This window comes from Sinocyclocheilus rhinocerous, unplaced genomic scaffold (assembly GCF_001515625.1).
Source record: "Sinocyclocheilus rhinocerous isolate Xijiao unplaced genomic scaffold, SAMN03320098_v1.1 scaffold532, whole genome shotgun sequence".
In the NCBI taxonomy this organism is placed as follows: Eukaryota; Metazoa; Chordata; class Actinopteri; order Cypriniformes; family Cyprinidae; genus Sinocyclocheilus; species Sinocyclocheilus rhinocerous.
In genome coordinates, this window is record NW_015642820.1 from 1,183,961 (window position 1) to 1,197,150 (window position 13,190).

The 13,190-nt window shown below is 35.1% G+C and overlaps 2 protein-coding genes across 3 annotated transcripts in view; one reads left to right on the forward strand and one right to left on the reverse strand.

Annotated features, from left to right (window-relative positions):
• LOC107756646 (golgin subfamily A member 6-like protein 4) overlaps nt 1–2,018 on the forward strand; it is a 9,280-nt gene extending 7,262 nt beyond the window's left edge. Inside the window, exons 15-18 of the mRNA XM_016573838.1 lie at nt 815–956; nt 1,036–1,172; nt 1,664–1,766; nt 1,891–2,018. Of these exons, the coding sequence (XP_016429324.1) occupies nt 815–956; nt 1,036–1,172; nt 1,664–1,766; nt 1,891–1,950 (442 nt within the window). The 3' untranslated portion in view covers nt 1,951–2,018. The remainder of the gene's footprint in view (nt 1–814; nt 957–1,035; nt 1,173–1,663; nt 1,767–1,890) is intronic.
• Nucleotides 2,019–5,674: 3,656 nt separating this feature from the next.
• znf362a (zinc finger protein 362a) overlaps nt 5,675–13,190 on the reverse strand; it is an 11,605-nt gene continuing 4,089 nt past the window's right edge. For both annotated transcript variants that reach the window (XM_016573842.1, XM_016573844.1), the window contains exons 2-9: nt 12,927–12,990; nt 11,958–12,204; nt 11,754–11,879; nt 10,812–11,157; nt 8,239–8,463; nt 8,062–8,140; nt 7,603–7,761; nt 5,675–6,314 (exon numbers count right to left, since the gene is read on the reverse strand). In XM_016573842.1, coding sequence (XP_016429328.1) covers nt 6,198–6,314; nt 7,603–7,761; nt 8,062–8,140; nt 8,239–8,463; nt 10,812–11,157; nt 11,754–11,879; nt 11,958–12,204; nt 12,927–12,989 — 1,362 coding nt within the window. In that variant the 5' untranslated portion in view covers nt 12,990 and the 3' untranslated portion in view covers nt 5,675–6,197. The remainder of the gene's footprint in view (nt 6,315–7,602; nt 7,762–8,061; nt 8,141–8,238; nt 8,464–10,811; nt 11,158–11,753; nt 11,880–11,957; nt 12,205–12,926; nt 12,991–13,190) is intronic.

Genomic DNA, 13,190 nt, shown 5'->3' on the forward strand with positions numbered 1-13,190 from the left:
TTCTTAATTTCGGTCGATACGATATAATTCCGATATCGATATGAACACTATTTATCTGACATAGAAATCTTTTGTAATATTATAAATGCCTTTATCATCACTTTTGATCATTTTTAAGCATCCTTGCTAAATAAAAGTATTCATTTCTATAATCCCCCCCCCCAAAAAAAGTTATACTGTCTGAAGCTTTTGAATGGTAATGTTACAAAAGCTTTTTATTTCAGATAAATGCTGATCTTTGGATCTTTTTATTCATCAAAGAATCCTGAAAAAAAATGTGCTCAACTGTTTTAAATATTGATGATAATAATAATAATAAATGTTTCTTGATCATCAAATCAGCATTAGAATGATTTCTGAAGGATCATGTGACACTGAAGATTGGAGTAATGATGCTGAAAATTCAGCTTTGATCACAGGAATAAATTGCATTCTAAAATATATTCAAATAGAAAGCAGTTATTTTAAATAGTAAAAAATATTTCACAATATTACTGCTTTTGCTGTATTTTGGATGAAATAAATGCAGGCTTGGTGAGCAGAAAAGAAGTCTTTTAAAACATTAAAAAATTACTGTTAAAAAACTTTTGACTGGTAGTGTATTAGAAAAAAGAATAAAATGACGAAAACACACATCATTACTAAAATACTGAAAAAAAAAATAGAAAAACAAATGATTAAAATCTATCTATATTAATATCTCAGTGATATTAAAATAACTCTGCAGATATCTTTAAGATTAAAAATGAAATGATTTAAATGAATGGACATTTTTGTCCGGAAGAGATTCTTCATTATTTCTTGTTTTTTCCAGTAAATACAACGACAAGCGAATCCACTACAAAAACAAGCTGAGCCGGGCCAGAGGGCTTTACCTGAGAGAGACGGGGTGGCGTGACGAAAAAATAAAAGACTTGGAGAAAGAGATTTTTATTTCCAGGAAACAGGAGGAAAAGGTGCAGTAACTTGGCAGACTGGGTAATACAATCTTAAAGACTGTGTCACCTTTAAATGATGATGCCTGCTCCTCATCAGGCGTCACACATGATGAAGATGGTCACATCTGAAAATGAGAGTCTGCTTCAGAAGAACAGAGAGCTTCTTTTACAGCTGCACGACTTTGAAGAGGCACAGAAAAATGCTTCGGATGCAGTTGCCTCCATGCAGATGAGGTACGTTTAGTTGTATATGTACACTACCGCTCAAAAGTTTGGGCTCAGTGTGATTTTTAAAAAAGAAATTAATACTGTTATTCATCAGACGTGACAGTGAAGACGTTTACAATGATACAAAAGATTTCTTTTTCAAATAAGCGCTGTTCAAGTAGTGTCTTTGTTTCCATAAAAACAATAAGCAGCAAAAGTTGTTTGTAGCATTGATGATAATAATAAATGTTTCTTTAGCAGCAAATGATGCTGAAAATTCAGCTTTGCATCACAGGAATAAATGACATTTTAACATATATTCAAAAACAGTTATTTTAAATTATAATAATATTTCGCAATATGCCTGTTTTACTGAATTTTGATCAAATAAATGCAGCCTTGGTGAGCATAAGAGACTTCATTCAAAAACATTACAAAATGATCACTGAGCGCAAACTTTTGACTGGTACTTTTGTTTTTCTAATCCAAAAACTGCATTTCTTATTTAACTTCCTCAGGATAAGTTTGCTTGAAGAAGAGAATATTCAGCTTCAGCAGACAACAGCACAAATGTCAGAGCACATCGAGTGCCTGACGATACTAGCCGAGACGAACTGCGACGTAAGTACACCCCTTAAACAAGAACATTCATTTCAATCTCATTTCCAGGTCAACAGAGTAAGAACGCTGATGGCTTAGGTTGTGCATGATCAGTCTAATGAATTGTGTTCACATTCTACTGTAGGAAGTCACTGCCGAGAGTCGCGTCATAGAGGGCGAAGACCAAGCTACTCTACCTACATGAATATCTTTTTCTTTTCAGTGTAAATTCAATTATTTTTATAAACCTAAATATTTCGAAATACATTTCTCATCCCATTTTTTGTCTACGTAATCTCAAAAAAACCTTTTCTTTCCCTCATAGGAAAACATAATTGACATAATGACAGGGCAGTGAGTCAAAAACAAGTCTGAAAACGCTCCCTTATGTGCCGTCTTCTAGTCCAGGCGCTTTTGTCTAAGGTTTAAGTCCAAAACCAGAACACCAAACCAGAAATGTGTTGCTTTTAACATTGGATATCATTGTAATACGAAGGTATCATTTAGCATTATTAATTATATTAGTAGTCATTTTTAAACAAAAGGTAAAAAAAAAAAAAGACAAGTGAAAAAGTTCAAGTTACATGTCTCATTTAAAGGACCAGTTCATTTGCTGACAATTTACTCACACTGAGGCCATCCAAGATGTCGATGAGTTTGTTTCTTCATCAGAACAGATTTGGAGAAATGTAGCATTGCATCACCAATCGATGCTCTGCAGTGAATAGGTGCCGTCAGAATGAGAGTCCAAACAGCTGATAAAAACATCACAATAATCCACAAGTAATCCACACCACTCCAATCCATCAATTAATGTCTTGAGAAGTGAAAAGCTGTGTTTTTGAAAGAAATAAATCCATTATTAAGGGGTTTTAACTTTTTTAATTATCGCTTCTACCAAAACAAAAATCCGTAATCCGTAAAAGTCCATCTCCAGTTGTTCCGTCACATCAAAATCCACCGACATATTTGTTTAGAACCGTTTTGGACTGCTTCGGACCCAACAATTTTTTATTTATTTTTGGAGAAGGCAGTGTTATGGATTATAGATATTTTATTTGGAAGCAATGGTTTACAGTTAAAACACTGTAATGATGGATTTGTTTCTTACGAAAACAGCTTTTCGCTTCACAAAAAGTCGTCTCGTTTGAATCAGGAGAGAAATATGCACAGATCAAGCACCGTTTACAAGCCCAAACAGTCCAAAATGGTTCTAAACAAATATGTATCGGTAGATTTTGATGTGAGAGAACAACAGGAGATGGACTTTTTCACTGGAGGAAGCGTTATTATGAATTATGAACTGCTATTTTGTCCAGAAGCGACAGTTTAAAATGAAAAGGCCTCACAAATGGATTTGTTTATGGAAAATGTGCATCTTTTCACTTCACAAGATGTTAATTGATGGACTGGAGTGGTGTGGATTACTTGTGGATTACTGTGATGTTTTTATCAGCTGTTTGGACTCTCATTCTGATGGCACCCATTCACTGCAGAGGATCCTTTGGTGAGCAAGTCATGTAATGCTACATTTCTCCAAATCTGTTCTGGTGAAGAAACAAACTCATCTACATCTTGGATGGCCTGAGGGTGAGTAAATCGTAAGCAAATTTTTATTTTTGGGTGATGTATTACATTAAATTGACATGAAGATCAGTTTTCAACATGCAGGTCTCAACATCAATGCATTTACATAAAAATAAAAAAGAAGGTAAATGTAGTTCTGTGTAAACATATGCATGTATAAACATATAATGAGCACACAGACTGCTACAGAATTTTCTCGTTTATTTATTTGCTTACTTTTACAAAGTCCGTTCCCTCTCCGTGTCTTGGCTTTGCATGTAGCAGCCAAGGCAAACCTTACAGAGTACCACAATTCAAGACAATTAAAAAGGTATATTTTATAATAACTAGACATGTAGTCTTTTTATATAAACTGGTTAACACTTAAGTACTGTATAGTTTATTTACAGCATGTTCATGCTAGGAAATAAAATTACAGAAAAGTACTGAGTACACAAGTAAACACCAATATGGTATAAAATATATATATATAATGTAATGGTAAACAACTAGTGATAAAATGGTTAAGGCTTAAAATGTGTAAAATTAACATGTTAGTTGTTAATATTTCAACATGATAATAAGTATAAACATGAATAATAAGCCAAGGAGGTATTCTAGACGTTGATACAGCTACACAAATCTCATGGGCAACTCTACAGCTTTTTTCCCCCAATATTGTTCTCTCCTGTGTAAAATGTATAATGGCTGAATCTCACAAGAACATGTCCAGGTCATATATTTTACCCCAAAATCAATAGAAAAAAACACTAAAATATATTTTGAACAAAACAAAATGAAGCCTATTTTCTGAGAACCAATCAGATTTTTTTGCATTTTCATGACACTCAAGAAAATGTTCCATACAATTCACCCAAAACAAAAATAATATAATATTAATATTATAATATTAAAATAAACACATTGCCATCCAAAAGTTTGGAATCAGTATTTTTTTTTTTTTAATTGAGTCTCTTATGCTCATCAAGGCTGTATTTATTTGATCAAAAATACTGAAAAAAACAGTAATATTGTGAAATATTATTGCAATTTCTAATATTGGTTTCCTATTTTAATATACTTTATAAGATCATTTATTCCTGTGATGCAGCACTGAATTTTCAGCATTATTACTCCAGTCTTCAGTGTCACATGATCCTTCAGAAACCATTCTAATATGATGATTTATTATCAGTGTTGAAACTGTTGTGCTGCTTAATATTTTTTTGGAACCTGTGATACTTTTTTCTTTGATTCTTTAATGAATAAAAAGTTAAAAAGAACAGCATTTATTCAAACTAGTATTCTTTTCTAACAATATGTCTTTATCACTTTTTATCCATTTAACACATCCTTGCTGAATAAAAATATTAATTTCTTAAAAGAAAAGAATATACTATATACTGTATAATATATATATACTATATAAGAATATACTGACTATAGTAGTGTATATTGTAACACAAAATTTCTATTTGAATAAACACTGTTCTTTTGAACTTTTTATTTATCAAAGAATCCTGAAAAAAGTATCACAGGTCCCAAAAATATTAAGCAGCACAACTGTTTCCAACATTGATTATGAATCAGCATATTAAAATGATTTCTGAAGGATCATGTGACACTGAGGACTGGAGTAATGGATGCTGAAAATTCAGCTTTGCTTCACAGGAATAAATTATATTTTAAAGTATATAAAAATAGAAAACTCTCATTTTAAATGGCAATAATATTTTACAAAATCAAATTTTTTTCTGTATTTTTGATCAAATAGATACAGCCTTGATGAGCATAAGAAAATTCATAAAGTCTTACTGATCCCAAACTTTTGAACGGCAGTGTATATATATATATATATATATATATACTGTATATATGTGTGTGTGTGTGTGTAATGTAATATTAATATAAATATTAAAATAAACAAATTAAGTTTAGACATGCCTCTTATGCAAAAAAAAAAAGTTTTTTTATTTTATTCAAAATATAATAGTTTGGACATTTCTTGGCAGTTTTCAGCCATCTAGAATGTCAAATGCATGCTGACATCCGTAACATAACGCAGGGGCTTTGAATCGTCACTTTTTTAAAGTGTTCATTTTAAGCACTATACGAGTCCATTCTGAAACATCAGAATCTTTTGAGAACCATTTTCATATTCCATTTTTGGCACCAGACCACAAGAATTTGTAAAGCACTAAAGGATTAATCTCGCAAAACATCTAAATGTGCTGATTTGTCTATAAAATCAGATTTATAACAGTCCTTTTGAGAATTTAACATTTAATGCTAAAGCTATTTTCAGTCAGATTTCCCTACAAGCGAGTTAATGTTTTAATATGAAAGAAAAATATCGTATGATTGACATTACCAAAACACAAGACCGTTGGTCTCTAAACCGACTTGAGTTGCCCAAAAGAAGGGGATTTTTTTTCTTTTCCCCCAGACAGCATAGAAAAATATGAGAGGAGGTACTGGACTTGGTCCAAGCTTTAAACATACAACGTATGTCTTCTGATTTTATAATGCATAATACCTACAGTCCCAAACGTTTAGCTGCCAAGAGCAATGCCTTTATTGTCGTAACAGACCAGAAACATTTAAAGCCAAAACTGTGTGGCCTGAAAGTGCTGTGAAACCATCTTTGGATTTCCCGATTATTCCCTCTCAACTCAACAATGAGTCGGAGAAGAGGAATGTGTGTACTAGAAACTTCCTAAACCGCTGCTGTGTTTGAGCCTCTATCCACACAGTCTAATACATGTTGGAATGTTCTCAAAAACCGAAACAAACTAACAAACACACACACAAAAATAAACATCAAACCACCGAGAACAGGCGATTTTGCTTGCTTATGCCAATGTTGGGAAAGACTGACCAGCGTGCTCAGATGAGGGAAATGCGAACGGGAACGCTGGGCGATTCGGTTCTTTGTGGTGAGTGTTGACTCACCAGATGTTCTACCACTGTGTGCTTAGACATGTGTTTCATCAGGTAGGTCTCCTGGAAAGGGACGTTAAACAACAGATGTTTATGAAACAAGGAGAAGAATAAAAAAGATACATAGTGTTAAAAGAATATACACAGCATGAAACAATTTATGTATGGATTTTCTGTATAAGGGCATGTAAGGTTTGGTTCCCAAACTGTGGTACTCAGGGTTATTATAGTTGACTAAAACTACAAATATTTAAATATTTGTTACTTGAAGTTAACTAAAATAAAATATAAAATAATCCTCAAAATTATTTTGTTTCAGCTAGTTGCCAAGGCAACATTTATCATTTTTATTTAGTTTAACAATGTACTAAAATAAACTAAAAATTAATAAAAGCTATATAGACATTAAAAACAAAACCTAATAAAATGATAAAAAACAGACATCAAAATGACTAAAACGTTAACAAAAAGTAAAATGAAAATGATAATAAAAACAAATTCAAACTATTAATAAAAACTATAATACTGTATACTAAAATAACTAGTGCTGTCAAACGATTAATCGCATCCAAAATAAAAGTTTTTATTTACATAATATATCTATGTGTATATAAATACACACACATACAGTAAATATTTGGAAAATATTTACATATTGAACATAAAAACATAACATATTTTTCTTATATATATACACATGCATGTGTTTGTATTTATATGTACATAATAAATATACACATTATACACACATATTATGTAAACAAAAACGTTTATTTTGGATGCGATTAATCGTTTGACAGCACTATAAATAACACTAGTGGTACTATCTTGAAAATAAACAAACAAATAACTATTGGATCTGTTTGTTCAGAAATTGTAGAAATTGTTAAAATAAATGTATACTTTTCATGTAAAAAAAATATATTAATAAAATGTGAAATTAATATAAAATATGATATTATGACAAATCATAATCAAGATTTTAAAATAAGTGAATTGCATTTGACCAGGTACTGTAACTGGTCACCATTTATTTTTCCCACCATTTCTAAATCACCTTTTTGTGATTTTTTGTTACCTTTTTTATGGTCTTATGGTGTGTCCATTTTTTTTTTTATCTCTCAGTTAATGTAAGGTCATAAATACTGCATGCATATTAATTATAAAAGAATCAGCAACACGCCGATCATAAATGTTTTGGATTTTTAGTATACAGCATGTCACATCATCTTCATAAAGTATTTCATGTCAACTACACATTAACTGATTTAAGAGCACATGGTTCTTGGGTCGGAAAGTTTCAGTTTAACTACTACATCAGAGTCAGAGTGATGAACGCTGTAGTACTTACGGAGGTGTAGGCTCGACCACACATGCTGCAGCAAAATGCCTTGGCGTTTTTGATTGCGTGAGCCGACAAGTGGATTTGGAGGGAGGCGGAGTCAGAGTAAGCGCGGTAACAGTTGGAGCACTTGTAAGGCTTGTCTTTATTATGTGATCTCTGGTGAGACTGTGGTGAGTAAAGAAAAAGTTAATTTAATTTAAATATATATAATATTTTGTAGGTTTAGTTTATAAATATGTATGTGTATGTAGTATATATTTTTATATATGTGTGTGTATATATATATATATATATATATATATATATATATGTGTGTATATATAAACTTTTTTCTTTCAACTAGCATCATTTCTCATCTATCATCTATCTATATAATAAAAAAATAAAAATACATTTTATAAATATTTAATGTATTTTTAATGAACTATGGGAACAATTACAAAAGAAGAGATATTTGGGTCTTACTTGCAGATTGGAGAGCTGTGTGAAGGCTTTTTCACAGCCTGGTTGGAGACATTTATATGGCCGATCACCTGTGTGGATTCTGTAGCAAAGCACAATGTGATGACAAACATCAACCTGAAGTTCACAACCCGAGCTCTTCAAATCAAACACGTGCACAAACTGAGGCTGAAAGGTCACCTGGTGTGCTGCTGTAAGTGTGAGAGCTGGCGGAAGGATTTCTCGCAGTAGGAGCAGTGATACGGCTTCACTCCCAGGTGAATGCGCAGGTGTTGGGCCAGGTAGGATGCGTTGGCGAAGGACTTGGTGCAGTGAGGGCACTTGTGTGGCTTTGCTTCCGTGTGGGTCTTGGAGTGTATCTGCATGTCCGACTTGGAGAAGAACGTCAGCGGACACACTTTACATCTGAAAGACGAAATGCAAATTTTTCCTGAAAACGTGGGGCATAGAGTATAGGTTATGTGGCCGGTAAAATCTGCAAATGGTATGAAAGCAATTTAGTTGACACACCGCAAGTTTGGGGCTAATTAAAACAAAGTGTAAACACACCTTGGAGGAAGGAAATTCAATTTGTGTTTGCACCAGGAGATGAGACACATGAAAACAACATGAGACACATGAAAACTAATGACATTCCACATTGCAATATTTATATTTAGGGCTGTATGATTAATAAAAAAAATTGTGATATGCTTTTCTTATATTTTCTTAAATACTACATTTTTATTTTACATTGAAACATTAAATTAGCAATATTTCACATTTTGTTTAATATTTCTATTTAAAAAAACACAATAATAATAAAAATGATGATAATCAATGATCTATTATCATTACAAATATTTTTAGAAATATCAAATTATCAAAATCAGAAAAAAAATAGCAATTACATTTTTCTCACATCATGCAGCCCTATTTAAATATATGCATTTGGCAGATACTTTTATCCAAAGTGACTTACATTGCATTCAAACTATACAATTTATCAGTTAATGCATTCTCTGGGAATCAAACCCATTGCACTGGCGTTGCAAGCAGCCTGACACACCATATTTGTACGCAAAAGAAATGCATGCAATAAATATTCTAAAATATGAGAGCTAACTATTTAAATTTTATATTTAGTAATAATAATGATAACAACTACAACAATAATAATGCTATTATTATTATTATTATTACTATTATTATCACAATTTGTGCAGAAGAGCTAAACTGGAGCAGAAAATCTTAATTTGGGGGTAAAGGGTAAAGCGTTCTTTTAAAGGGTTAGTTCACCCTGAGTCATTAATTACACACCCTCAAGTCGTTCCAAACCTGTAAGACCTTTGTTCATCTTTGGAACACAAATTAAGATATTTTTGATGAAATCCGAGAGCTTTCTAACCCTGCATAGACAGCAATGTAACTACCACGTTCAAGACCCAGAAAGGTAGTAAGGACATTGGTAAAATAGTCCATGTGACAGTGGTTCAACCGTAATGTTATGAAGCTACAAGAATACTTTTTGTGCGCAAAGAAAATAAAAATAACGACTTTATCCAACAATTTCTTCTCTTCCGTGTCAGACAACGCACGTTCACAACAGTACCACGACACATGCGTGCATTCCTCTGCTTGTAAACAAGGTGCAGCGCATCCAGGTTCTACGTCAGAATGCCTACGGAGTACGTCTACTGTCGTGAACATGTCAGTTGTGTTGCTGTCTATGGAGGGGTCAGAAAGCTCTCGGATTTCATCAAAAATATCTTCATTTGTGTTCCAAAGATGAACAAAGGTCTTAAGCCCAAAACACACTGCACGATTTTAGCAATCCTATAAGATCATTGCATGTCACACTTTGCGACATGGATCTAATAAACTTGGCTACGACGTGTGTGTAGACTGTACGATGATGACATCTATTGACTCGTTACTAAAACGTCATCAGCATGCGCTAGTGGTAAACAAAAAGCATGATAAATTACACTTTAGCAGATGCATTTTTTTTTTATGTGTGCTGAAAAAAAGTGGAAGCGGCGAAAGAGGAAGGCATAAGAGCTTGAGATAAGCAGTTTTATGTTTTAGCGCCACATCGCGTTGATTTCATGTCGCATTTTTATTGGTTGGTCAGTAAACGTGGATCGTATCAGCAAACACACTGTGCGATGATCATGCTGTATCGTAGGCTATGTTTGGTCGCAAGATCGTGACAACGGCCGTCTTTGAACCTCTCTCACTGTACGACACAGGACCACCGATTAGGAGCCACGATTACAGAAATCGGCACGATCGTTTCACGATGCCAATCTTTCGTCAGGGACAGCCGAAAATCATGCAGTGTGTTTAGGGCTTTACAGGTTTAGAACGACATGAGGGTGAGTAATAAATGACAGAATTGTAATTTTTGGGGGAACTATCTGTGACGAGAGGGGCGGGGCCGAGAGCCGTGGGAACGGAGCGAGGCCGGTGGAGTAAATGCTAATGCGCGACACCTGCGCCACTCACCGGTCTCGAGTCTCACGGAGGAGCTCCGGAAGGATAAAGGAGGAGTGACAACAGTGTTGGACGAGAGAGGACCAGGCCTGGATTTTATTTTGTGTTTTGTGTGCGGCAGTCATCCGCGAGGGGCTGCCGCTTTACTTTCATTTTGTGTTTGTTTATTTAATTAAAGTTTTGTTTAAATGTTCGCCGGTTCCCGTCTCCTTCTTCCCGTGACTACGAACATTGTTACACTATCCCTTTAAACAAATTGTTATCTTCTGAAGTTGTACCTGTAGATTTTGCCCTCTTTGGCAGTGATGCTAACAGTTGATTGGTCAGCTCCAGAGGCCAGGAATGGGTAGGGAACGACTAAGAGCGGCCCAGAGGGGTTTTCAGCTTTGATCTTTTTGCGACCTCGTCCTATGCTCTTCGGAGGAGGACCCAGCAGTCCTGCCAGTCCTCCGCTGTTTTTGATAAAGTCCATCCCTGGCCCGCCAGTCAGTCCTGAGATGAGGTTTGGGGAAGGAGCGCCTCCCTGACGCGTCTGACTGCTGGTGGTTGGAGTGGTCGGGGTGCTCGGCGTCATGCTCTCTGACGTGTTGTGGTTGGCAGTTCGAGAAGACATCAGCGACAGTCCTGAAAATGAGCCTCACTTTAAGGAACAGTTCACCCACAAATGGAAATTTGCAGATAATTTACTCACCCTCAGGCCATACAAGATGTAGAGTTTGTTTCTTCATGGAAACCGATTTTGAGAATTTTTAGAACCAATGGATCCTCTGCAGTGAATGGGTGCCGTCAGAATCAGGGCTCAAACAGCTGATAAAAACATCACAATAATCCATAAGCAATTCACTTTACCTGTGCATATTTCTCTCCCCATTCAGATGAGACAACTAGTATTTCGTCCAGAAGTTAAAATGCCTTGATGAATTTGTTTATTACAAACATGCAGTGTTTCGCTTCACAAGATGTTAATCGAAGGACTGAAGACATGTGGATTATTGTGATGTTTTTATCAATTGTTTGGACTCTCATTCTGACGGCACCCATTCACTGCAGAGGATCCTTTGGTGAGCAAGTGATGTAATGTTACATTTCTCCAAATCTGTTGAAAAAACAAACTCATCTACATCTTGGATGGCCTGTGGGTCAGCAAATTGTCAGCATTTTTTCATTTAAGGGTGAACTGTTCTTTATATGCAAGCAAGAACATATTTGCATTCATGTACCTGACAGATGATTCGCTCTGGATGGCTGGTCTATGATTTGCCGCAAATGCCAGTCTTCCCACAATCCTCTTGCTTTAATAGCCGTTTTATCGTCCAGATTCAAGTTTACGTCACCCAGAATACGACCTGCCCACATTATGTGCACAGTTAGCAGTATGCATGTGTCTTAGTGAGCAGATCTGTGCTATGCAGCGGAGAATGTACCTGCGACAGTGCTGGAGGCAGGTCGAGCGTGTAGGGCGATGTCGGGCTGGGTGGTGCTGTGAGCGTGGAGGCCCGGCATGTGCTGCAGCTTAGGTGTTGATATATTGTGCTGCCCGCCTTCTGTGGCCATGGGCGGCACCAGCAAGGGCTGCTGGGAAGGGACCGAAGTGGGCGGCAGGTGTGGAGGTCTGATTTTCTCCGCCATGAGCTGTTCTTTGATCTTGTTGATCAGCACGAGGTTATCCAACTGGGGAAAAAAGGGGGATAGTGAGATTAGAACAAGCAGATGGTTCAAATCCTCCTGGTTCTGAACTACTGACATGATGAGAAGAACATGTGTTTAATCCTGTAAAGCCTGACTTATGAAACAAGTCAAAAAAATCTCATTTTCGGCAGTATGCTGATTATTTAGAGGCCTTAGAAATTTGATATGATACAGTAGGCTTTATAGGGTTAAAAGTGTTTACGGTCTAGAGAAAGATCTGACAGAACATTTAAAAGATAAGATGTATTTTAAACTCTACACTTTAGCATCCTGGCACCTTTATCTGCTACTTAAGACTAGGGTTGTCAAAAAAAAAAAAATCGAATTTTGAATATTCTTCGAATTTAAAATAAAAATCCACATTCGAATGCAAAAACGTTTTTTCGTAAAAACGAATTTTAGCTGTGCGTCAGGCAGCCTTATCAGTGGCGCACGAAATGTAGATCCCGCTGCTACGTTGTTCATTCAAAATATTGCAGAAAAAGAGAACAACCTAACTGAAATTATGTTATTATATAATATTTAAGTAAAAAATTCGAATTTAGTTTTTCATCCATTTTGACAGCCCTACTTAAGACAACTAGTAAACAATAAAGATTAAGCCTAGTGCTGAACTAAAGTAAACTATTGATGCTAAACTTTTTAGATAAACGACAAGGATTAATGAAGTCTGTCCATTGATGCATGTTTGTTTGTTTCCTTACCTGACCAGGAATAGATGGTGGAGGAGGCCAGAAGTATGGATTATTAAATCGAGGTTCTGCCATTCTGAAACACACACAGTCATGGTTGATTAACGATGCTTTATTTTATCATCATTCATTGTTACGTGGCTTTTATTTTACCAATCCTAGGCTGAGAACAAACCAAATGGATCTTTTCAGGAATGCATATTTAGTTTGAATTACTTGTTGCTGAGAGATTAAAAGATCAGAAGACAATAATGGCTGATAATGACTAAAAGTTTT